This window comes from Anser anser, assembly GCF_964211835.1.
Source record: "Anser anser genome assembly, chromosome: 5".
Lineage (NCBI taxonomy): Eukaryota > Metazoa > Chordata > Aves > Anseriformes > Anatidae > Anser > Anser anser.
Genome location: NC_139725.1, coordinates 10,218,754 through 10,241,185, shown reverse-complemented (window position 1 = coordinate 10,241,185; position 22,432 = coordinate 10,218,754). Strand labels below are relative to the sequence as shown.

Here is a 22,432-nt window from a genome sequence, read left to right as displayed (position 1 = left end):
CAGCCTACAGCTTTATTTCCTGGTCACATGAGCACGAAGCCACAGTATGGTAATTCAAAACATTGGTCAGAGACAAGAAAGAATTGTTTAAGGAAATAGAATATTTTAGACTAAACCATTAAACAAGCTAAAGAAAGTAGTAGTTTCCTAAAATGGGAAAAAAAAAGAAAAAAAAAGAAAAAAAAAAAGAAAAAAAACTGTGAAAAACAAGAAGCTGAAAGTTCCCATTGGAAAAATTGACAGAAGTCTTAATTTCTTTGGTTTGAGTAAAAGACGTAAAAGTTTCTGAAGTCTATCTAAACAGGAGTTCCTTTAGTTCTTTTAGATCTGATGATTTAGTGTATAAGTTATTCTGGGCAGAAACTGTCATTTTTTGTCATTTGTTCAGAACTTACTGCTGCATAGTCTTATAAGCAGAACTCGCTGTGCAAAGAAAATAAGAAATGGCAACGGGAGGGTAAGAATTTTACCCAACAACCTGATGAATGTCAGTCTGTTCTTCACGTTTCACATAACCAGCACTTACACAATACACAAGGCTTACACATACACAAGCTTCAGCTGGTTTGGACTTGATGCTCCCTTTTGTGCCCAGTAATGGTAAGGCTGCAGCTGTGCTAGCACAGAATCGGAGGGGATTGCACACCCAGGCAGTAGGAGGTTGCAATAGCAGAAGCTCTATGGAAAAGACAAGTATAAGTAAAGCAGAAAGGTTAACTACTAATAGAAATAAATCCTAATGAGTTGCATTTACAGGTTTCCTAGACACCTTTATTTCCAAATCCAGCAAATTTCTCCCTGTAGATAAATCATCTTATTTCAGTGTACAGTATTATGCTAAAATGAAAACCGCTTACACTAATATATTCATAATGGTTAATGAATCTCTTCTCATTTCCCCTATATACAAGTGGAAAGTACCAGGGAAATAATTGTGTTCAGCAGTGTATTGGAAAAAGCAAATGTGCCTAGTTTCAGAAGTGGTCTCAGCCCTTTCTCAGAGCCGGTCTGAAGCACGGCGAGATGGTTTTTCGATTGCTAACTGCTTGAGCTGTTGTTAACAATTGCCTTGTTCCTCTCAGGTATTTTGTTTTAAAGGGCTTAAAAGCTGAAAGCTCTGGGGTTTTAACTGAAAAGATTTGGGGGGTTTCAGCTTTTCAGTAGCATGGTGCTGGCCCGGTGAGTTATGTGGGAATTTAATTTTCCTCTGGGTTCTGTGGAAGCCTTCTGTAAATGGTTTAAACTTACCAGACTGATTTCTTCAGTCTGCCTGATTCCTCAGTGTGTGCTCTCCGTAAAGGCTGCCTGGGCTTTTATCACCTCATCATTGCTCCTAGTTCACTGATAACAGCTGGCGATAAAGGAAATCTCCATGTCGGCTAAAGTTCCCATGCTCTGTCGGTGCCTCTGTCATACAAGCTGTTCTCGTTTTTCTCTCACAGTGGCCGTGATTAAAAAAATGAACAGATGGAAGACAAAGTGCTTAACCTTGCCCTTGCTATCATCCCCACGGGGTATTTCCAGGGAGACTCTTTTAAGCGATTCCAGGCTAGGTTGTGCTTTATCCTTTTTACCCTGTGTTGGGACAGACCCTTGCTTTAAGTTTACAAAGGCATTTCTAGTCGCATTAATGTCAGCATCGCTGGGGCAGCTGGGCAGCCAGAGGGGCTAGCTGTAAAGCAGCCAGCTCAATAACTGTTTGCTAGCAGCACAGCCTCTGCAGTACAGACCTCACTGCAATCTGCAGTGTCATGGGGGAAGCTAGGTAAACACTTGGATGTTTATCTTGACCTGAAATATGGCCACAAACAGCTGCTATCAGTACCCAAGATAATGCAAGGCTAGAAGCTACGCCTGTATATGGCAGCCCGGTGCTTTCTGACTGCTGGCAAAGACAGCAGGAATCCCAAAGATTTCCCCAGCATAGAGCCCAAATCTCACTTATCAGCTAACGGCATTCAGCTTCCAAGGTTATCATTCTGATGACTCCCCCAAGGACTCGTAGTTATACCTTCAGCAGGCAATTAGTTAGAAGGGCACGTCTCGCTGAACTCTTGATGGCAGTATTTTTATTTTTTTTTTTTTGCTTTAAACTGATGTTTCTTCCCTAACGTCTCCAAGTTCTCAGAAATTGCTGGATTCGTGCCACTACGTCCATCATTTCCAAATGCAATTATATGTTTCATTTCAGGCAGCACTCAGGATCACAGAGAAATTTGCCATATTTGCAGACTATAAAAGCAATTTCAAGACAGCTTCCCACTGCTGTCTAGGAAGAGCAAGTGTCCAAGAAAAATACAGCAAGAATTGTATGGCTTGATCTTTGTTAGCTCATATCCTAGAAGAGTCATGTGGTTGATGTGGAGAATGCTGTTGCACCTAAACAACGATGAGGTCCATAAAACTGAGATCCTTTCTTTTTCCAGAGGCACATACTTAACTGTCATAGAACAATTCTTGTTATTAAGGAGAATTACAAAATAGTCATTTGGGGAAAGTAAGCAAGTGGCTCTCACTCTGGGGCAACAGCTGCATGTCACATGTTCACTGTTGTTCAGGGAGAAAGCGACCTAGCAATTCAGAGGGTAAAAAACTGTAAAAATAGTGAATCTCATCCCACTCTTGCCTGGAAGCCATTGCATTTTCCCCTTGGGCAAATTTGAAGAGGAAGGGGGCCACTGCTTCTCAGCGGCCTACCAGTAAACCTTATCTTGCATGAGTGCTGCCGTTAGCTTCATGCCATGAAGGCTTTCAGCACTGAACCCACCTGCCATGGACCACGTATGACAGAATGGACTTTCTGGGCTGTGCTTTGATGTCTAATACTGAGTACTGCAACTGCAGACTTTCAGCACTCGTGTTTTCCTTCCCATTGCACAGACTTGTGGAAATAGCATTTATTGGGAACAAAACAAAACAAAACAAAAAAACCCTAACCAATTGGTATCTTTTGCACAGGTGATACATCAGGGAGCAGATCTTTTCAAGAGGATGATGGTCAATTGCTCTCTGGATGGTGATGGGAGACTCCACTGCAAAGGTCCTAGGAACAGCATCTTTTGGCCCAATCAGGTGAGCCTCTCCAAAATGCTGTTCTGCTGCACTCTTACATCCAGCCAGGCTGTGGTCCTACCACCAGACCACCCTGCTAAATGCAAGAGCTGTTTCTATTGATTAGCTTAAACTGGGGGGGGGGGGGGGGGGGGGGGGGGGAAAAGGCATCTCCTGACTACATTAGCTACGTACAGAAGACCGCCCTACATTAACATTCCTGTATCAGTCAGAGCAGTTCCTGCCGAGTATTTGTAATTCTCTCTGCACGGCTTGGTTAATTCAACAGGAAGAACTGCTCAGGCAGCTGCTGGGACTGCCAGCTTCTCCACCCGGGCTGTTACTTAGCATGCTGAAGTGTGCAGCTAGTGCCTGTCAGCTGGCCTTTGCACAGCAGGTGCCACCTGGGGGACTTCTGGGCCTGGCTGGACATCCGGTGGAGAGGCCCTATTGCAACAACCAGTGGAGCACTGTGCTGAGCTGTGGGGTGAGACAGCTTCCTTCTGTAGGGACAGCTTATCCATCTTGTGTATTTGTGTGCGACGTCTATAGCAACCTGTGGATCACGACATCAACCAGACAAAATTTGGAGTGATATTAGAGAGAGACAGTGGGTCTCCACCCTGTTCTGATAGGAAGAACACGTTGGAGTGCTTTTATCTGTTTGCAGCCGTTCTCCATGCTTCCTGTCCTGTTGAAAAGCAGAACGTAGCTGCTACGCAGTTGGCTGCCCTACGAAGGCGTTTGAGGCTTAGGTCAGCATGGTCCAACCAGCTGGCTCCACCACAGGCAGATGTGGCCCCAGCCTCTCTCCTGGAGGAGACAAGGAACAGCTGCCCGAGCTGCAAATGAAAGCAGGGACTCTGAAGGCTTCCTCCTGTGTCGGCTGGCTGCCGTGCAGGAGGGCGATGGCTTCGGACTGACATGGGAGTGCCCGGCAGCACCGCCAGCCCCGTGGCACGCAGGTGGCAGCAGCCTGGCCGGGGCAGAGGTGTGAGAGCCTGCTGGTGGGGAGCAAAGACTGTGGCTAAAACACAAAACTTGTGTGAAATAGAGGCCGGGGGCAAGCACCTACTGAGCCCTGAGGCACTTCAGTTGTGAGCCTCTGAACTGTGCGAGCCTGCCCCTGTTTATGTTTAAGTTTGGTTGTTTGCCACCGAAGAGATTCTGCTGTAGACTGATTCGAGCTGGGTGCATGGCTAAGAATTAGTGCAAGGCACAGACTGGCAGCAAATGCTGTCTGAACATTTGCTTGTCCTCAGACATTTTAGCAAAATAAAAGGGACTGCATTCAAACAGCAGGGGAAAGTTGACTAAACTGAGGAAATGTGTATGGTTTAAATATTTCATAGTGATGTCATGGCAGGAAGTGAGTCCTTTTCTTTATTTTTGCTGGTTTAAACTTAATGGAAAGGGTAAGAAAATATTTCAGCTGTACAGCTACCGCGTTGCCTCTAAGTGGTGTGCTGCACGGAGCAGCTGGGTCTGTGCCTGCGCTGTAATGCACACCATACATCCCCACACACCCCTGGTGCACAAGTCACAGGTCCCCTGCGGTTACAAGGAATTACGCTGCCATTCTCCCATTGCCAAATACAGTCCACAAAAGTCAAAGTACACATGAAAAAAAACCCACTAACTAATCCTTGCAAAATCCAGTAAGGTAAAACATATGTACTGTGATCTGTCTTCTACAACGGGATGAGCCAAAAAGAGAGGATGTGTCAGTGACTGCTTAGAAAATAGTCTTAACACCTCTGAATCTATGAATTTCTACTTCCAGTGCTTCCCTGGATATCAAGGTATCCTCTCAAGGAGGAAACTAGTCTCATACACACTAAGAGCAGCTGAAATTTCTGTGATAAATATCCCAAACCATGTACCAGACCCAGTTAGGTATTGATGGCAAAATGAAAGATGATTCCAGACTATAATACACTGTGAGAATTGCACTCAGCCTGATCAAAGAAACTCTTTTAAAACTGGATTTAGAAACAGATTAAGTGCTCGAATGCCTGCGAATGAGCCAGGCTGCCACAGCTGCCCTCCTGCCCACGTCCCCGTGCTGAACAGAGGCCACGTGTGTTGCTCAGCCAAGTGCACACGCTGCCCGGGACCTAGCACAGCAGCGGGGATGAGAAATGGGGAGGGAGAGACTGTTCCTACTTGTACCTGCTTTTGACGTGTTCATACGAGCCTTTGAGCTTTTTACAGTTGGCCCAAGTGCAGCAAGAACAAATCAAGCAAGCAGCTGTACAAAGCCTTGGTATTTCTGACCTTTGCCAGCATGGGAGCATCCAAGCTTGCATCCAAGTGTGCCTTGGGATCCAGCAAAGCTTTCAGGAAAGATTTGACACTTTCTTTTTCATGTCTGAGTAGCGCACGTAGCAGCAATCCTGGGTATTATTTTTTAGTAGATTAGGTTACTGAAAGACAATGTTTTAATCATGTTAAATAGCTGTCAGCCTTAGAAGTTGTTCATGAATTTGAGCTATTGATCTGTTACATTGATTTTTGCTGAAATAAAATAGCTAACACTCACCATTAAATGAATGAAAAAATATACTTGTCTGACATATGGTGGTTTTTTTGTGTTTTTTTTTTTTTTTTCTGATTTGTAAGCATTTCTGTCCACACTTATCTTTCTCATCTTCAGGGTCATGGTAAGAAAATGCTATTTCCACATTTTTTTCTGGCTTATACTTGTTTGTGTTTTGTTCTGGCATGGTCAGCTTCTAGTATTACTTGTGGTTTAGATAGAAAAGATGTGGTGGCAAAACAAAATTTCTGTGATTGTTTTGTGGGTTACCCTTAAATTGACCAGTACAGTTTCAGAAATATAAAGCAATTAGTGGGAAAGGGAAAGATGGCTGAGATGCCTGGAAGGGACTTAGGCTCACCACATCTTCTGGAACTCCTCTCAGCAGATCACCCATGGTGTCTGAAACTTGCTGCCTCACCTGGGTGACCTGCTGGTGGGGATGATCATACAAAAAACATCTGCTGCCTTAGACCCTTGTCTTGGGAGGACTCAGCATACGCTTCGCTTTCTGAATACAACTAACACTGCTAAGTTTGGTAGGACACAGGTAAATACACACTGGAATGTCATCTTCAGCCTTAATTTGTCCCCGGGCACAGATGGAAAAGCGGGTCCATTTTTTCTCCTTATGAGTCTATATGAATTAACACGTCAGAATGACCTCCCTCACGCACCTCAGCGTATGTAGGAACTAACACTATTTTAGCCAGGCACATAAAATACATAAACACACAGAAGGAAGTGATGACAGCATTTAGAAGGGCTGGGAATGTGTCCTGATTTCATGTCAGTCTGGAAGCCACTGAGATATAGCTGAAAGGATCTTCTCATACAGCAGTGTGCACAGATGGAACACTGGTGTGTCCAAAGTCACTTCTTGTTATCTCTTTGGTTTCAACATGGCCAAGATATAGCCTTAAATATTTCTATTCTTTTTGATGGACACTGCCCATTCTTTTGCAGAAAATCAGAATTCCTGTAGATTCCTTTAAAAAAAAGTTACCACTATTCTCACCTTGCACAAATACTACACGTTCCTCTCAAACCAGCATGCTGCCCAAAGCGTTTCTTCCTAAACAGGCACTGCAGATGCATTTGCCTGTCTGGGCAAGGCACAATGCACAACTCCAATCACACATTGCCTGTCATACTTCTCTGCTGCCCTCTTTTTTACAGGTCCAGCAATCTAGTGCTGTTCTTCACTGTCGCAACTGATTTACAGGTGTTGACTACTGATGAACTCTTGGTTTGGGTTTTGTTACAGTGAAATGTGTGCTGGCTGGTCTCAAATGCTTTGGTGCTTATGACCGTGAGTGAAGAAAAGCCTGCTTTCAAATCCCCCTCAAACTCTGGTGTGCATCCACTCCAAAGAGTCACCTGCAAGACCCAGAGCCTTGGACTTGGCAGTGGAGCCTCCTGTCAACATCCAGTCCGAATCAGGAGAGGAGGTAGGACTGGAAATGTATTTGCTGTGCTTGTTCAGTCTGTCACAGGTCCCCCAGTTGCTGATGCTAGTGCCCAGAAGTGTGACCTTGGGGAATCCACTGAGATCTACTATGGTTTGAATGATTCTAGAGGCACATCAGATAGATCATTATTCTGAGTTCTTCAAGTCCCATCTTCTTGTGTCAGAACTGTTATGCATATTCAAAGTATTAGCGTATTCTGTTTATTAACTGTTATATATTAGCTTCAACAAGTGGGATGTGGTTTTCTTCATACAGTCATACTACACCTACAAGCCCTTCTGCTTCTAATAGACAAAGGGAATATGATGAAAGAGAATGTTCTGTGCCATTCCAGAGAACATTAGACACGTTTTCATTTGCTAGTGCATTCCACTTCCAATATCTTTCCTGCTGTAACATCTGGACAAAAGAGATATTTGGTAACCAATGAAGTAACCTGGAAAAGTTAGGATGTCTGGAGGGGATTGTTCTTGCATTACTGTGCATGACTGACTATATGTGCAGTTACTTACAGTAACAGATTTCTATATTTGATGAAGAGATGAAAATGGAATTTTTAGCAGGAGAGCACCAGAATAATAAACAGGGCTTCAGAGCATACAGTTTAGTCTCCAAATTAGACCAGATTTACATTTTTTTATCATTACAGTTGTATGCATAAGGCGATCAAGTATTTTGTTTGCATTAGCCAAGAGAATGTTTTAATCACCTAGCTGTTCTTCATCAAATCGTTGAGATAATTGTTTGAACATTTGATAACCAAAAACTCTTGTAAATGCCAACACTTTTGTACACCTCAGCAGAAAGGAAACTCGTCTGAAAATCTGCTCCAGAAGTATTCTCCGCTATGATGCTATTTCTTATGCAACAACTCTGTCCCAAGGCTAACCGTCACGTATCAACAATTACTGCCAAATAGCTGGTGGTCAAAGAGAACTGCTAGGAAGCATTATGTAAGCCATAATTTGATCAATAACAAATTCTTTGTTGTAAATCATCTGGAATTAACACAATGAACAATCTAGGAATTATTACTCATATCTGGAAATGCCTAGCATTTCTGGAAATTTGTGTTTCCAGAAACAAATAATGATTCCTCTGTTATTCACTGTGTTGGTTCCCAAATGGCTGTCAAACCAAAAAAAAAAAAAAAAGAAAGGAAAAAAGGCTACTGTCTGCAAGCAATTTGCAAGTAAGCCAAGTGCAAGCAAGCCAGTTACAATATAAAGCAAAATATTTCCAAGATTCCCTTTTGACTCTGTCCAATTGAAGATACAGGTAAAGTTCTCATTACCTTCAGCAAGTTAAAGAAAATATTTTTAGAAAATACCGTTCTCAATATCTCTTTCTAAGTATCTTAGTTATTGAGGTAGGTACTTTATCCATTTATTCTGAAGCAGCTTTGGACTCCTGATCCTTTTTTGTCTATGTTGTAGAAGCAACAGCAGCAAATGTCCAGCTACCATGCTCAGAGGTGTGCTCACGTTTTCAACAATGACTTAAGACTAAACTGATCCCTTTAAGAAAAAAAAAAAAGAAAGGGGGGGGGGAAATTGACTAATGGAATAAGACAGAAATTTTCTGAAGTGCAAATAAGTTTTAAATAACTTCCACAGAACTAGTGGTCTTAGCTACCATTTATAACCTGCAAGTCTTCCTGAAAGCTGTAGTATAATGCTCATTGTTCACTTTAACACTCTTGAAAATCCTGTGTATACATTTTCAAGAATGTCAGAAAACATCACAAAACAAGCTTGAGTTTGCAGCTTGCAGCTCATAGTTCTACAAGAAGAGTACAACTACAAAGAAAGGTTGGCTATTTTTAATATATTTCTGAGTATGCTTTGGTTAGTGCATCCATCTCAATAATCAGATCTCCTTGTTAGTTCAAATTCTTCAGTTTTAAAAGTAACCAAAAGATTACAATCTACTCTCCATGGTTTTTCAGAAAGTACTGTTAGCTTTGCCTAACGCTTTGTAGTTTCAATCGGTTCATATGTATAATGTGTTTTTTTAAATATTTCTCAGCAACAGGAGAATGTGATCAAAATGTAGTTCTTTGAAGTTAAATACATAACAGCATGTAAGTACGTGTAATGGCAATGCCATAATTTGCAGCAGGAATGACAAATCATCAGAACTGTACCTGAGACAAGAGCCAACCCCGCAGTGCCTCTGAAAGCAGAAGTTCCTGGTGCAACAAAGGTCAAGCACATCGCAAAACTGTATTCTGCAAAAGGATCTTTGTGAGGTAAGTGTGAAAATAAGTGGAAAATAGGAAAACCTGCATGGTTTCATTATCCAAAGAAATCTTTGCTGCTATTCCAAGCACTTTTATTTGTGGTAAACTACCCCTTCATCAAATTTACATATAAACGTAAGAGGTTAAGAAGACAGATGATGGGTCGTCCCTTGCTGTCATCTCATGTGCAGACTTTCTACAAAAAGGGAGCGAACCGAAGTTCAGTGACATACTACTACAGGAACATAACCTGCAAAATATATTTTAAGAGGGCAAAGTAATTAGAGAATTAGCGATTTAGCCGTTTTGAAACCAAGGGTGAAATCCCACCTCCCAGAAAAAATGGATGGCACAGTGCCAGGGGCCAGGATTTACCTGGGGGTTATGGCTGGTATATCATAACATACAACTGGGGAGCCAGAAAGGGGAATACGCATTGCCTTTTTGAAAGCACTGTTTGTGCTTCTGGATGTGTCTGCCGTAAGCTGTTTGAAAAATATGGTGAAAGAGGCCACACACTCTTGCTATTCCTCTCTGTTCAGCCGTTGTGCTGCCACCTGCAGATTTACTGCTGGAAAGTTAATTCTGTAGACCGCTACTTCTATTGTACGTGGGAGGTGAAAGAGAGGGAACCACGTATTGACACTCTCCCTCTGCTCCAAACGCTGCTAGCCCAGAGCAAACAGAGCATGTTGCAGCCATTTAAGCTGCAGAGGTACTCTGCATGAGAGTTACTCTTGTAGAGGATGGGTTTTCCTGCCCTAGTACCCTTTCCAGGTACTTTTCATTCTCCTGACGTACCCTCTGAATTTTCATTTCAAACAGTCATCACAGGACTGTTTTGGTTTGGTTGAACCTTCTTAAGGCTCCACAAAGCTTTTTAAACACCTCCAAAGCTGCCCACTGTAAAACGAAGACATTTGTTCTGTTACTAGTGAGAAGCTGCTCCATTTTGCACTTGGGTGTGTTTGGATGCTGTGACCCTTCAGCACATTCAGCTCAGGCATCATCTGTGTAATCCTGGAGGAAATCCTTTCGAGTCTTCCACAGCTCTATAACTGCTCTCTCGGCAAAACAAGCCCCAGGAAAAAACAGGTTCGTCTTCTGCCACAGGCTCTGAGAGCATAAACCTACTGCCCCGTCCTGGCTCACCCCACTCGAGGTGGGAGGCAGTGCAGCTGGCACACGTAGCTCTTCAGCTTGCATCGCTCCCCCCTAGGGGTGCACCCAGCGATTACCTGCTTCTGTAGGACAGCGGTGGCATTGGCAGCAAGGCCCATCCCTTCCTGTGTTGAGAGGTTTCAGTTCACCAAAGTTCTCAGTCATGTTCTTGTGCAAAGTCATTCAAGCGTCATTTTCACAAACTTCAATTCCATTAACTTCGGGGGGGCTATAGCTCCATAAGGGACTGATTTGCGCGACCGAATGTGGTGTTCAAGCAGAGGCTCTGATGCCTGCAGCGGGCCCAGGGTTTTCTCATCCAAGGCAACCAAGTGGGAACACACGTAATATTTCCTAAACCTAAATTAACCCACAAACTTTATTCAATCCAACTTCTTTCCATTAAAGCCAATCATATGTCTTGGTTTCTTGACCATGAATGTGGAAGCAGGCGCGTGGCATTCCTGCAGAGCTGCCTGTGTGCTTCAGTTTGAGGTGGGTCTTCATAAATGACAGCACTGGGGTAAGGTTTATCACGGTGCGTTTTGCATCGCCCATAGAAGGGCTCACAACACCAGAAGCAAGTCGTCTCGAGTGTGAGGTCCGAAGTCATGCCACTCTACATGAAAGTCATAAATTGCAGTAGGAGGCACGAATTCCCTATCAATATTCTGTGCAAACCTCAGGCATAAGAGAATAACACAGTGTTAGGACTGCTGAATGAGTGCTCTGTGTGCACAAAGTCATTAAAAACCTGTGGAACAGTCAACCATGACTGCACAAAAATAAATATAGAGCTGGCCGTAAATAGTATCCCTTCACCTGCTTCTTCAAGCAGAATTTTATAAGAATGTTTCTTAAAGGGAATGATTTTTTTAACAAGGAGATTTTGGTATATTTCAATTGAAACCATATGCTTGTTCTTAGGCTGCTCAAATATAAAGTGAGTTTAGTTTTAAATTTAATACACTGTTAAAAACACCCAAAGAGAAATCTGAGTGAATGTGCTAGGATACAAAATGGATGTTTTCCAACTTCTAAAAACCAGATCTGGGAATACAAGTGAACTTTACTATGGAAGCATGTTTTGTTTTATTTTTTATTTGCCACATTGGGAAGAGTATGGGAGAGGAGATTAACCAGTTAAGTCCTATGATTATTTTTTTAAATCACTTTCCATCTTTTACTTTTAACTGCACAAAAGATACTACCATGAATGTTTCAGTTTGAGCTGCAACAGAGCGTAGAAAAATTAAACTATTGCGGAGACACATTTAATAAAACTTCATGCAGTTGGTTAGGCTGATTATGTAGGCTCACACTCTAAAGTCACCACTACGGACTTTAAAGGATTGGTGAGAAGAGGAAATTTAATGACTAATCGGTATAAAATTTGTCAGGAACTAACTTCTGTTCAGGAATTCATCCCTGACCTTAATAGATAAGATTATGTGTGTATATCAGAAAATGCCATCCTCATAAAGGTGGCAAAACTGGAAATTATATGGTGTGAAATCTGCTTAAATAATCAGGGAACTGACCTAGAAAATAGGACTGGTGAAAATCAGCTTTCTGAAAATTTAGATGTTTTCAAGATCCTACATCAAATTAATGTATTTGATCACAGGGCTGCAAATTCTCTGCAACTGTATCAATGGGATACAGTCACACAAATCAATTTCAATCCCATTTGAAATTACATCAGCATTTCCCCACTGGACTGTCTTAGATTTCTTCCAAAGTTTTTATTCACATTCTTTTCCAACCCTGCCAGAGCAGAACATGCCAGGTTTTAAGCTTTTTCTGTTTTATGAGGTAAGGAGAAAACGAAAGACGAGTATTTTTTTTAAATCCTAAAATGAGTCTAATTTTTCTCCTGACACGTTTAGAGGCATGGAGAATATGTTATCATGAGAAATTAGTCAACGATGTTTCTGTAACATTTGCAAAATATATATTTTCACATACAGCCTTTTCACTTTCACACACAGCGTTAAAAATAACATAGAAAGGACTGAAAATCAAATCAACATTTTAACAGTATGATATGCTGACTCTGTGACAAACCACATTTACAGTAATGGGAAAACTTCTCCATGTGCTGGCCAGTGATGATGCTTTTAAAGCGTTTTCATTTCCACTGAGGAAGTGTTATTATTTCCACTTCAGGAACCTTACTGAAGAAATAGTAGAGATATCCCTTATGGGGCTGGAGGGCTTTCAACAGCAGCACTAGTATAATACCAGTAAACGTTCGCTCCTCTTCTCTCTTTTAATCCTCTCCCTTACCAGGAAGCACACATCTTTTCTTTTCAAAAATAACCTAAGCACATCCCTAGTTTTCTGCTTTAGCCAAATTATATTTATATAAACAGCAGCCACTACAGAGACAGGCTGTGTTAAAATGTTTTTCTTTGCATTTTTCTGCCAAGGTTGAAATCATTTTGGTGCTGGCTAAAGTTGAGGTAGATCCAGTGCTAATTGCATATTCTTCTGAGACAACCAGCCTGGCACACACTTTTTATTAGCTGTATTTACATTTAGCTGTGTTTACTGATGCTGCCTGTAAGTACTCATGTTTTTTTAATTCAATTTTCTGTATTGCTTATCCGAGAAGGGCTAGTGCTGGAGGACTCAGAGGACTGTGCCCAGTCACAGCTATGGTTTGATCCTGAAAGAAAGAGAAGGTTATCAGAATCTGTCAGCTAAAGCATAAGTTTCTTTACCAGTCTGTATGTGAGAAATCTCTTGTTCAGGTGTTCCAACTCTAAATTAAGCTTACCTTTCTGAAAAACTCCAAATTTCAGTGTAGGCACAGATAGCATTCTGGTACTGGAACATTTGGCACAGGTTATACTTCAGCATATTCATTCCTAGTTTGTGTTATATTCCAAATTTATACTGAATGAGTGAATATTAAGTGTCTTATAAAAGTTTCGTTTTACAAATCTAATCTTTTCTACAAGATCTCTAGTTATACTCTTATGGCAATGTTCCTAATACTCGTGTGAAAAACTGGCATTATTCTTACACGTATCCCTAACAGATACCCTTCAACTGATAATGATAAACCTGAAAGCACAGAATGAAGCAGCGGTGACTGCTGTAGTTGTTGTAGAGCCACATGGGAAAAGCCAGTATTTCTACTCATGTGTTTAAGTTGTCCAGCATTTGCTCAGTCTGGCAGTATTTTCAACATTCCCGTTTGTGAGGAGCTATTAAAGTTGCTAGTGCATTTAAGGGATATAAACCAGCAAACTACTAATAATCCAAACAAAATTCTTTACTTCAGCAAAGTATACATCTAGAAGGCAATTTATTAAATTTTGAATAGGGCATTATTCATGTTAAAAACTATTACTATGGAGCTTTGTAACAGCTGGATATTGGCAAACTGCTGAAAATTATTACAAATAATGAGTCAGAATAATATTGTTCTGTACATTTAATATGTAGATACAATATCTAAGTATAAAGCCTATTCTTCATTTTGCCTTTTGTAACTTTGACCGTTGACAGTGCAAATCTACTGCCCCTAAATTCAGTTTTCTTGATATTCCTATTAGCATCTTACTCACCCAAACACCACCCATACATTATCTGCATGTTCCATTCGGAAAAGTTAGCAATGTGCCCAATTAAATTTTTCCAGTAACTTTGTGGCCCATTTAAAAAAAAAAATATGTATGTATGTAATCACAAATAGAATAACAGTAGCAATAACTGATGAAGAACGTGATTAGCGGGGGTAAATATATAAGCTATTATTGCACACCTAACTTGATGGCATTTGAGCATTTGGTACTACGGCCTACAATTAGAAATTACACTTACATACTTGTTGGTCTCCTGTTTCAACAAGGTACCTTTTTATAAAAAAACTATATAACAGTTCACAGCAGGAAAACAGAATGCAGTAGTCAGCAAACAGCATTTATGCCTTAAAGCCTGTGGGGCCTTTAGGACCATATAACATATATCTGTTCCCTAAATTACTGACTGCTTACATCTGAAATATTCTGATGCTGCAAAGTTTACCATGATCTGCAACAGAAATAGCAAGCACATGCGAGCCAAGAACTGAAGATAAAGCACTGCTTGCAGAGAAAGATTATGCAAGCGTTGCCTGAAATCCAGCACTAAGCTTCATATTTGCGACCAGTTCATTGGCAATTTCTGGACAAAATTGGAGGCCGATTTTGGTGCTGTTGCAAAAGAGGAAGAACTTTTTCAGCAGAACAAACTCTGCTGTTCTTCACATTATTATAAAACTAATGCTGTCCACTGGAAAAACAATGGCTTTACCATAGCAGAATATATAATGCCAAGTATTTGTAAAAAGGCAGTATCAGTATCCTTCTTTATTTTTGTTTCCAGTACTTTCTTTTTGTTTTGTGAAAAGGAATTTATGTAAAATTGCTTGAGCAGACACACAGGGTAAAATACTGTCCTAGTGAAATCAGTGGGACTTTTGACAATGCTAGGATTTCAATGAAGGCCTTCATGCAAGCGTGCCGCAAAGAACATCTGTTTCTTGGAGGCATCCCCAAAACTCCCCAGATCTCTGATCTCACAGAACTACCCCTATGGGTTCCTAGCAGAAAATGCAACATTCAGCATAAAATTGTCTGTTCTCTCCACCCTGCATTTCTTGTATTCCAGAGAAATTCCCTTCTGTCCTCCCCATGCACCTCGCAGATAATGGCAGAACTTTTTTTAAAAAACTCTGCACTGACACTGATTTTTACGTTGTTATTTCAGCCATTGCTATGGTGTTGCTGATGACAGTAACTACAATGAAAATATCTGACCCTTCAACTCAGGTCTTGGTGCTTAAAGGTAAATGTTACTTTCATTATCTTTCTTAAAAAAAATATAAAAAAATCTGATTTTCATTTGTATGCCCGTAATTTTATGGACAGTGTAAAAGCATCCAGATTATCTTGATACGTTCTTAAGGCTCTCTCTTTTAAATGTGATTTTGGAATGATAATGGCTACTTTTACAAAATATTGTTCTGTTAGCATGAGTCTACATCTTTTCCCTTATTTGATGTTTACCTATGTCCTCAGTTAGAACATAGGATTCTGTTGCACTGTAATCCTGATCTATAAAAGTATTGCCGTAGTGCAGGCTGTTGAGTGTCTTTCATCAAGTTCAAACTTTTATGAATGGTTTGCCCACTGAGTCACCAAAGCTGCAGATCCCATATTATAGACTTACTTAAGCAGCAGACATTCCAGGTGGGTTACTTAGGGACAGACTACTTTGGTATAAAACTTAAACAAACTTGGATAATGCATGTTGGATTGAAAACAGTAATGGCCAGAAGTAGGCAGCTGCAGCAGGGAGCAACAAACACCTCTTAGTTTCTTAACATATGAAGAGAGGGGAAAAAAATTGTTTACTAAGGCTGAGTTTTTCACCTACTGTGGCACTGGTGAAAGCATACCATGCTGACAAAGCTATAGCTAAGAGATTTACAGTGTGGTACTTCCACGAAGAGACCTCAAAAGTGGAGTCCACCACAGCTCAAGTTCAGCCAAACCAGTCAACTGGCAGTAACGCCAGCTCGGATGGAAATTTATGTAGATAAAATACTACAGTTGGCAAAGAATTGGGAACCAAATAAAATATTAGGTGAAACAAGAGCACCCCGGGAATAAAATTGCTTGAAAGAGTCCCTGTTGGCAAACAGAGACCAAGTACAAATGCCAAACAAGCTCCATTGAATAAGCTTTAAACCTTTTATAGAAAGCTGAAGCACAAAAGCTTAGCCTAATCCAACCTATTTATATGAGTGTTTTCTGAGCTTAATTACAAATTTAAAATGTTTCCAATGTGTGGAGTGTTTCTGTTTGGATAGCTTGTCTGGCTTGGGTTTTCAGCAGTGCAAAAAAGTTGCCCACACTCTGCAAACACTGCACACCTTGAGGTGTATACGTATGCAGCTTTAATGGACTCCAGGGCTTGGAAGGACTACTTGGAGCAATCCAGTAGGTGAAGGGTCCAGCTATTACCCTTGCTGTCCTGGGCTAGGTTTTTGTTTGGTTGGCTGACTGGTTGTTTTATTTTTTGCTGCTGTTTCTCAGTGTTTATATAAAGTGCTTCAGTAGGTTCTCAGGTCAATACTTGGGAACACTGACACTGTAGGTTATCATTAAATATTCTGGGCCACGCTCACCATGAGGACTCGCGTTCAGAATGCTGTGTCCTACCTTAAAGGACCTGTCGATGTCCTTAAGCCCATTACTTGAGCTCCCAGGAACCCATACTGACATCACAATTGGTAGCAGAGGCACCTGAAAACAGAATTGGCAGAGTCACCAATGCCAGACAAATAGAAATACCAAGACGATGGGTTTTAAGCCTCATTCACCTCTAGGTTGCAGGGAAGCGCAGCCGTCTGCTTGAGAAAAGCAACTGGGACTTGCAGTCCTGGAGTAAGAGGCCTACCACACCCCTTCTGATAAAATAAAGCCAGAGCCCTCTGCTCTGAGCCCAGCCATAAGGCCGTTCAGCAAAGATGTGAGAGGGTTCGGTTAGGTCTGTGGTCCAAAGAGAAACAAGGCCAGTGCTTCCTGACCGGTGTCTTAGTCTGTCAGCAACCAGTTAATTTAGGGTGAAACTCTTCCAGTTTGCATGGAATAATCAAAACTGAGAACAAAAAGAGCTAAGGCATTTCTGCAGGGCCTTGTATAGGGTGCTCAGTTAAGAGCAGGGCTCGGGGTCCTGTTGCTGGCACAGCCGACGCGTGACCACCTGCTCTGGGTTAGGGGAGCCAGGCGGCTATCAGAGCAGGTGTGGTTTATGCTGCCATTTCTGAGCCACGCTTTCCAGAAAGTGAGCCACAAGAAAATTGTGAGGCCTCACTGGGGCCTCTAAAGGAGCTGCAGGCCAAGAAAGGGGTAGCCTCTGGGCTTTAAGGTGCAGAAGAGCCGCTGGCCTCTGCAGCAGCTCCTTGCCTCGTGTTTGCCCTGAAGAAGGCAGCCCAAGAGCTTGTGCTTACAGAGTGAAGCCAAGAGGAGGAAAGGGGTTTGAAATGCAGGTGTCTAAAGTAGTGGCAGCATAACAGATGGTAGGGCCACAGTCCCTAGGGCCCTGTAAGGCTCTAACCTACAGCATCCAACCTAACAGTGAAGAAAGCAGAGACACAACAGAAGAGGCCAACCTGTTTCCCAGCAAAGTTAATCGTAAACATGAGTTATTACAACGAGCAGAAGGCGGGGATGATCAGCACTGGATGCTGGTTAAATATTTATATTAAAGAGATGGTATAAGTATTTCTGCATGCAAAGCTTTCATGAACTGCAGTGGGAGTTTTAACTGGGGACGGCTGCAGGATTTGGTGTAATCTCTGCTGGCTGGTGGCTGTTTCCATGAAAGAGAACAGACGATGTGCAAGGACCCGGTGACTTTACAGACCCCTTCCTTTTGAGGGCTCACCTTGACGATTCAAAAACGGTAAGGGCAGATTTATACATGCAACATGCAACGTTCAGCCCTGCTGTAATCCAGCTGCTGGATTCACACGCAACGTTGTTTCACCAAAGAGAAGCACTAGAGGTGCACAGCCCGGCAGGACCCACGGCGCCTGGGTTTCCCTCAGTCTCCTCAGCGGCTCTGTTGCAGAGCAGAGCTCGGCGCCTGCCCACGTTGCATTAATTTTCCCACCTTGTCAGGGCTCAGCGCTCTCCCCCTTACACTCGAACCCGCTTTTTTTTTTCCCCTTTCAAGCGTTCAAGCGGGGACGCACCGGGCGGGAGGGGACAGGGGGGCGGCCCCCACGGGCCGGGCCGGGCGGGCCCCGCCGTGAGGGCGATGCCCGGGGCCGGGGGCGGGCGGGGGCCGCTCTTGCCGTGCGCTGCCCGGCTTTTAAGGGCGGCGCGCTGAAACCCGACACCAGAGCGCCGCCAGGCTCCGCGCCGCCGCCCGCCCTCCTCGGCCCGGCCCGGCCCGGCCCGGCCCGAAGCGGCGGCGGCGGCCCCGCGTCCCGTCCCGGAGGGCGCCCATGGGGCGGGGGCAGCGCGGCGCCGGCCGGCCCTAGGCTGCGGGCAGCATGCCGGCGCTGCGCCTGCTGTGGCTCGGCTGCCTGTGCAGCCTGTGCCGCGGGTACTTCGAGGGCCCGCTGTACCCCGAGATGTCCAACGGCACGCTGCACCACTACTTCGTCCCCGACGGGGACTACGAGGAGAACGACGACCCCGAGCGGTGCCAGCTGCTCTTCAGGGTGAGCGAGCAGCGGCGGTGCGGCGCGGCGGCGGCGGCGGGCGGCGGGCTGAGCCTGCGGGAGGAGCTGACGGTGCTGGGCCGGCAGGTGGAGGACGCGGGCCGGGTGCTGGAGGGCATCGGCAAGAGCATCTCCTACGACCTGGACGGCGAGGAGAGCTACAGCACCTACCTGCGCCGCGAGTCCGCGCAGATCAGCGACGCCTACTCCAGCTCGGACCGCTCGCTGAGCGAGCTGGAGGGCAAGTTTCGGCAGGGCCAGGAGCAGGGCGGCCGGGAGGAGGCCCGCCTGGGCGACAGCTTCCTGGGGCTGCTGCTGCACGCCCGCGCCCTGCTCCGCGAGACCCGCGACATCTCCAGCGGGCTGCGCGACAAGCACGACCTGCTCGCCCTCACCGTGCGCAGCCACGGCGCCCGCCTCAGCCGCCTCAAGAACGACTATCTCCGCGCCTGAGCCCCGGGGCCAGAGGGAGCGCTCTGGAAACGCCTATTTATTGCACAGGGCTTCCCAAACTCTGTGAAACCCGAGGGCGGGGGTACGCTGAAGCTAACATCCACGTATCGACGATAAACTGCCCCGCAGTGCAGCGCCCCGGCGGTTGCCAGCGAGCCCCCCGTGCTCGCCACGGAGCGCCCCTCGACGCCTCGCCTCGTCGCCCACCGTGGTCCTCGCCAGCCTCGCGCGGAGCAGAAGCTTGGGTCGCTTCGTTGTTACCCCCTCGTTCGGGGTGAACCCTCTGTTAACTTTCTTAAACTTTTGTAACGGCATGTACTCTACTCGTGTAAAATGTTGTTCTACTACGTAACTTGAAGCTGTGATTTCCATTTGCGTTGTGAGAGACGGGATCTATTCCAGGAGGATTTGTACTCTTTATGGTCTTGCTTATCTGTGACTCTGAGCTATCGTAACCCCAAGAGCCAGCCAAAAAGGCTTATGTCAGATCCTGAGAATGCTGATGCAGATTTTTATAGTAAGAAGGAGCTCTAGCGGCGATTGCAGTTTCAGATCCAAAATTGAAGAGCAGGGTTTCTTAGAGCGTGTTTCTAAAGCAGACAAAAAGTTGTTGTCTGTTCCAACGTAGTGACATTTCCCATTGGCGCCTTTGTACTTTTGCTAGCTAAGCTATTAATAAAACTATTTTTGCTCCTGGACAATAGCAAAAGTGCCCAGTGGGAAGGAGGGGGAGGATTGTTTGGGTTTTTAAGCTCATCACTATGTAATCAGCAACTTGGGGTAATATTGTTACGGATACTGCAGGCAGAATCGCTGTTTGGATGAAAAAGTTTGTGTGTTCTTTTAATAAACATTTGAAAACCATACTAAGGCACACTTTTCTTTTACTGTTCTGCCTGAGACTCTCTTGATTTAAAACACGCAGTTGTAGTATGTCTTTCAGCAAAAAATTGTGACTGTGTAGATCCTGCCAGATTAAATAACTTGCCTTTTAGTAAAAACAAATAAAAATTTACAGACTCAAGGTAAGCAGCTCTCATTAAATGAATGATACAGAAGAGCGCATTGGGCTCTTTTTGGATTTTTGTAAGCCTTTTTAAGAAACCAATGTATGAAACCAGCAACGTCATAGCACTGGAAAAGAAGCTGTTTTATGAGCATTTGAGGTCTGATCTTGTTAACCCCATGCAGTTATACTTTGGTCTGCGGACCATCCAGCTGGGTAAGTTACTCAGAAGTGTAATGGGTCAACAGAAGTCACCTGGGACCAGAGCACTGAAAGCATCAGGGAATGCTTGACAAAGGTATGTGTGTAGAGTACTTGTGGACCATCCATGCATCTGTTTTTCCTAAAGACACTGAGATTTAGCTCCTAGCAGGATGCTTTAAGATGTCAGTTTGCACCTTTAGCTTCTCGGTTTCTTTGAAGATCTGCCTGTTGGCCCTGTGTAAAAATGGAAGCCTTGTATTGACTGAGTTCAGCGGAACTACGTGGTGTGATTTCAAGTGTACTTTCAAGGGAGATGTGACAGGTTCTAGCTCTGAAATATTCATTCCTTGCCACTAGGGTCAGATGAAGAAACATGAAAGCGAAAAAAGCAATATAAGTCACTGAGTCTAGTTTGCGTGCTACCACAGTGAAGCATACAGCATTTTAGGGATGGGCCAATGACTGTACATCGAAGAAAAGCTCTAAAAGTTCCCAAGGGTTTCATTCACATTCAGTCTCTCCATTCTCTCTATCCTTTTAGAAGAACATGCCGAAGATGTCATGCAGTTCCATTTGTGCCCAGATTCTTCTTAAAACCCTGCCCAAGCCAAATCCTTGCAAAAGAAAGTGGGAGTGTTACTCTCTGCTTATTCGCTTTCTGGGGCGCTGCTTATAATGTGAATTGTAAGTATCAGTAAAGAAACTATAGTGGCAAACCATGCTGGTATTTTTAGCCACGACGGAATTCAAATCCTAACAGAAAAGTAGTAGCAGTAGTGTAAAACACAGTTTCTTGAACATGCTTTAGGCAGCTTGGCTATTGTACTTGCAGCAGTGATCTTTTTGTCGGTCTCAAGCCATCCCATGGTATGCAGCATAACAAGAGGGTAAATATTTGCAGGGTGGTTACTTTCAAAGCAGAAGATAGCATGACTTAACATGGAGATTCACAGAATAGCTCATTCAGCTTGGTGGCTCCGTATATTGTCATCTAATGAAGCAAAACTAGGGTTCTTAAAATCCATGATAATATTTCGTATGATAAATGTATGTTGATAAATATTTCCATCAATTTACATTTCAGAAAAATTGAAATTAAAATCAGAATTCTGCTCTAAAATTTATAAAAGGCTTTAAACCTTTTTGAAAAGAAAATGTGTAAATCTGAGTCTGGGCTACATGGAAATTTACATGCTTAATAAAAAGTGTCCATTTTTTTGTGGATTTTAAGAAGCCAGTAGAAAACTTTAAGGGTATTTAAATCTATTTCAATTTGGTTTGCATCGTTTTGGCTGGTCTCAGCAAATGTCAATAACAATCCATTAAAAATGTATCAATTTTGAGTCAGAGCTGATACAAGTAAACGGCCTTTATAAATCTGTGGTCTGATAAGCTATGCTGCAAAGTGCCTGCATGAATTGGGTGTTCAGTCATATCCAGAAGTTTAAATTCAAAAGGGATCCTAAAATCTATGAAAACTATATTGTAATCCATTTTGTCATCTTAGCTTTTTTTTTTTTTTAATCTGGTAAAACTTGTTTCATTAGAAGAGATGAAGATCTTCTGGTTTTATACAACCAATTTCAAATAGTCAAGGTCTTTTTATCATTGAGAACTCTAAACATTTTTAAGTGGAGAGCCTTACAAGAACAATTGTAGCAGCTTTTTTGACCCAATAGCTCCTCCTATTGTGTTTAAATATAGCATCAGGATTGGACTCTCTTTTTTCTTTTATTTTTTTTTTTAATGCCAGAGGGTGGAACTAAAGTTAAGCTGACTTTGTCTTTTTTGTGATGCTTAGGAGATTTTTCAAAATAGGTGCCATTTCTTCAATTTGTTGAAGAGTTAATGGCACTGAAGAGCAGATTACAATGTTTACTGAAAAAAAATAATCAAGTAATGTAAATGGAGCAGAAGGCAACAGTAATAGAGGGCTTACTTAGTACTTCAGTTTTATTTGACATTTGGCCAGTGATTTAACGCATTAAGAGTCAAAGCGAGTCATTAAGAGACAAGACTTTACTCCTCTCTCCAGGTAGCTTACTTTTGGAATCAGTGCTCTGCTGTAGGTAGT

The 22,432-nt window shown here is 43.1% G+C and overlaps 2 protein-coding genes across 9 annotated transcripts in view; both read left to right on the top strand.

Moving 5' to 3' along the window:
- Nucleotides 1–18,198, top strand: part of LOC310900365 (uncharacterized protein) — a 107,655-nt gene extending 89,457 nt beyond the window's left edge. For 7 of the 8 annotated variants that reach the window (XM_083838233.1, XM_083838234.1, XM_083838235.1 and 4 more), the window contains 2 exons: nucleotides 2,959–3,072; nucleotides 3,341–5,588. In XM_083838233.1, coding sequence (XP_083694359.1) covers nucleotides 2,959–3,072; nucleotides 3,341–3,646 — 420 coding nt within the window. In that variant the 3' untranslated portion in view covers nucleotides 3,647–5,588. Of the gene's footprint in view, nucleotides 1–2,958; nucleotides 3,073–3,340; nucleotides 5,589–6,857; nucleotides 7,042–9,180; nucleotides 9,314–15,226 lie in introns of those variants that run through there. The other variant, XR_014585089.1, reaches the window with a different exon arrangement.
- A 174-nt stretch (nucleotides 18,199–18,372) lies between these two features.
- On the top strand, nucleotides 18,373–20,014 carry FIBIN (fin bud initiation factor homolog). The gene has a single exon (XM_083838232.1). The coding sequence runs from the start codon at nucleotides 18,525–18,527 to the stop codon at nucleotides 19,146–19,148; it is 624 nt and encodes a 207-aa protein (XP_083694358.1). The 5' UTR covers nucleotides 18,373–18,524; the 3' UTR covers nucleotides 19,149–20,014.
- Nucleotides 20,015–22,432: the final 2,418 nt, after the last annotated feature.

Excerpts from the sequence above, each read along its gene's own strand:
- FIBIN (XM_083838232.1), top strand. The coding sequence starts at position 18,525 with ATGCCGGCGCTGCGCCTGCTGTGGCTCGGCTGCCTGTGCAGCCTGTGC.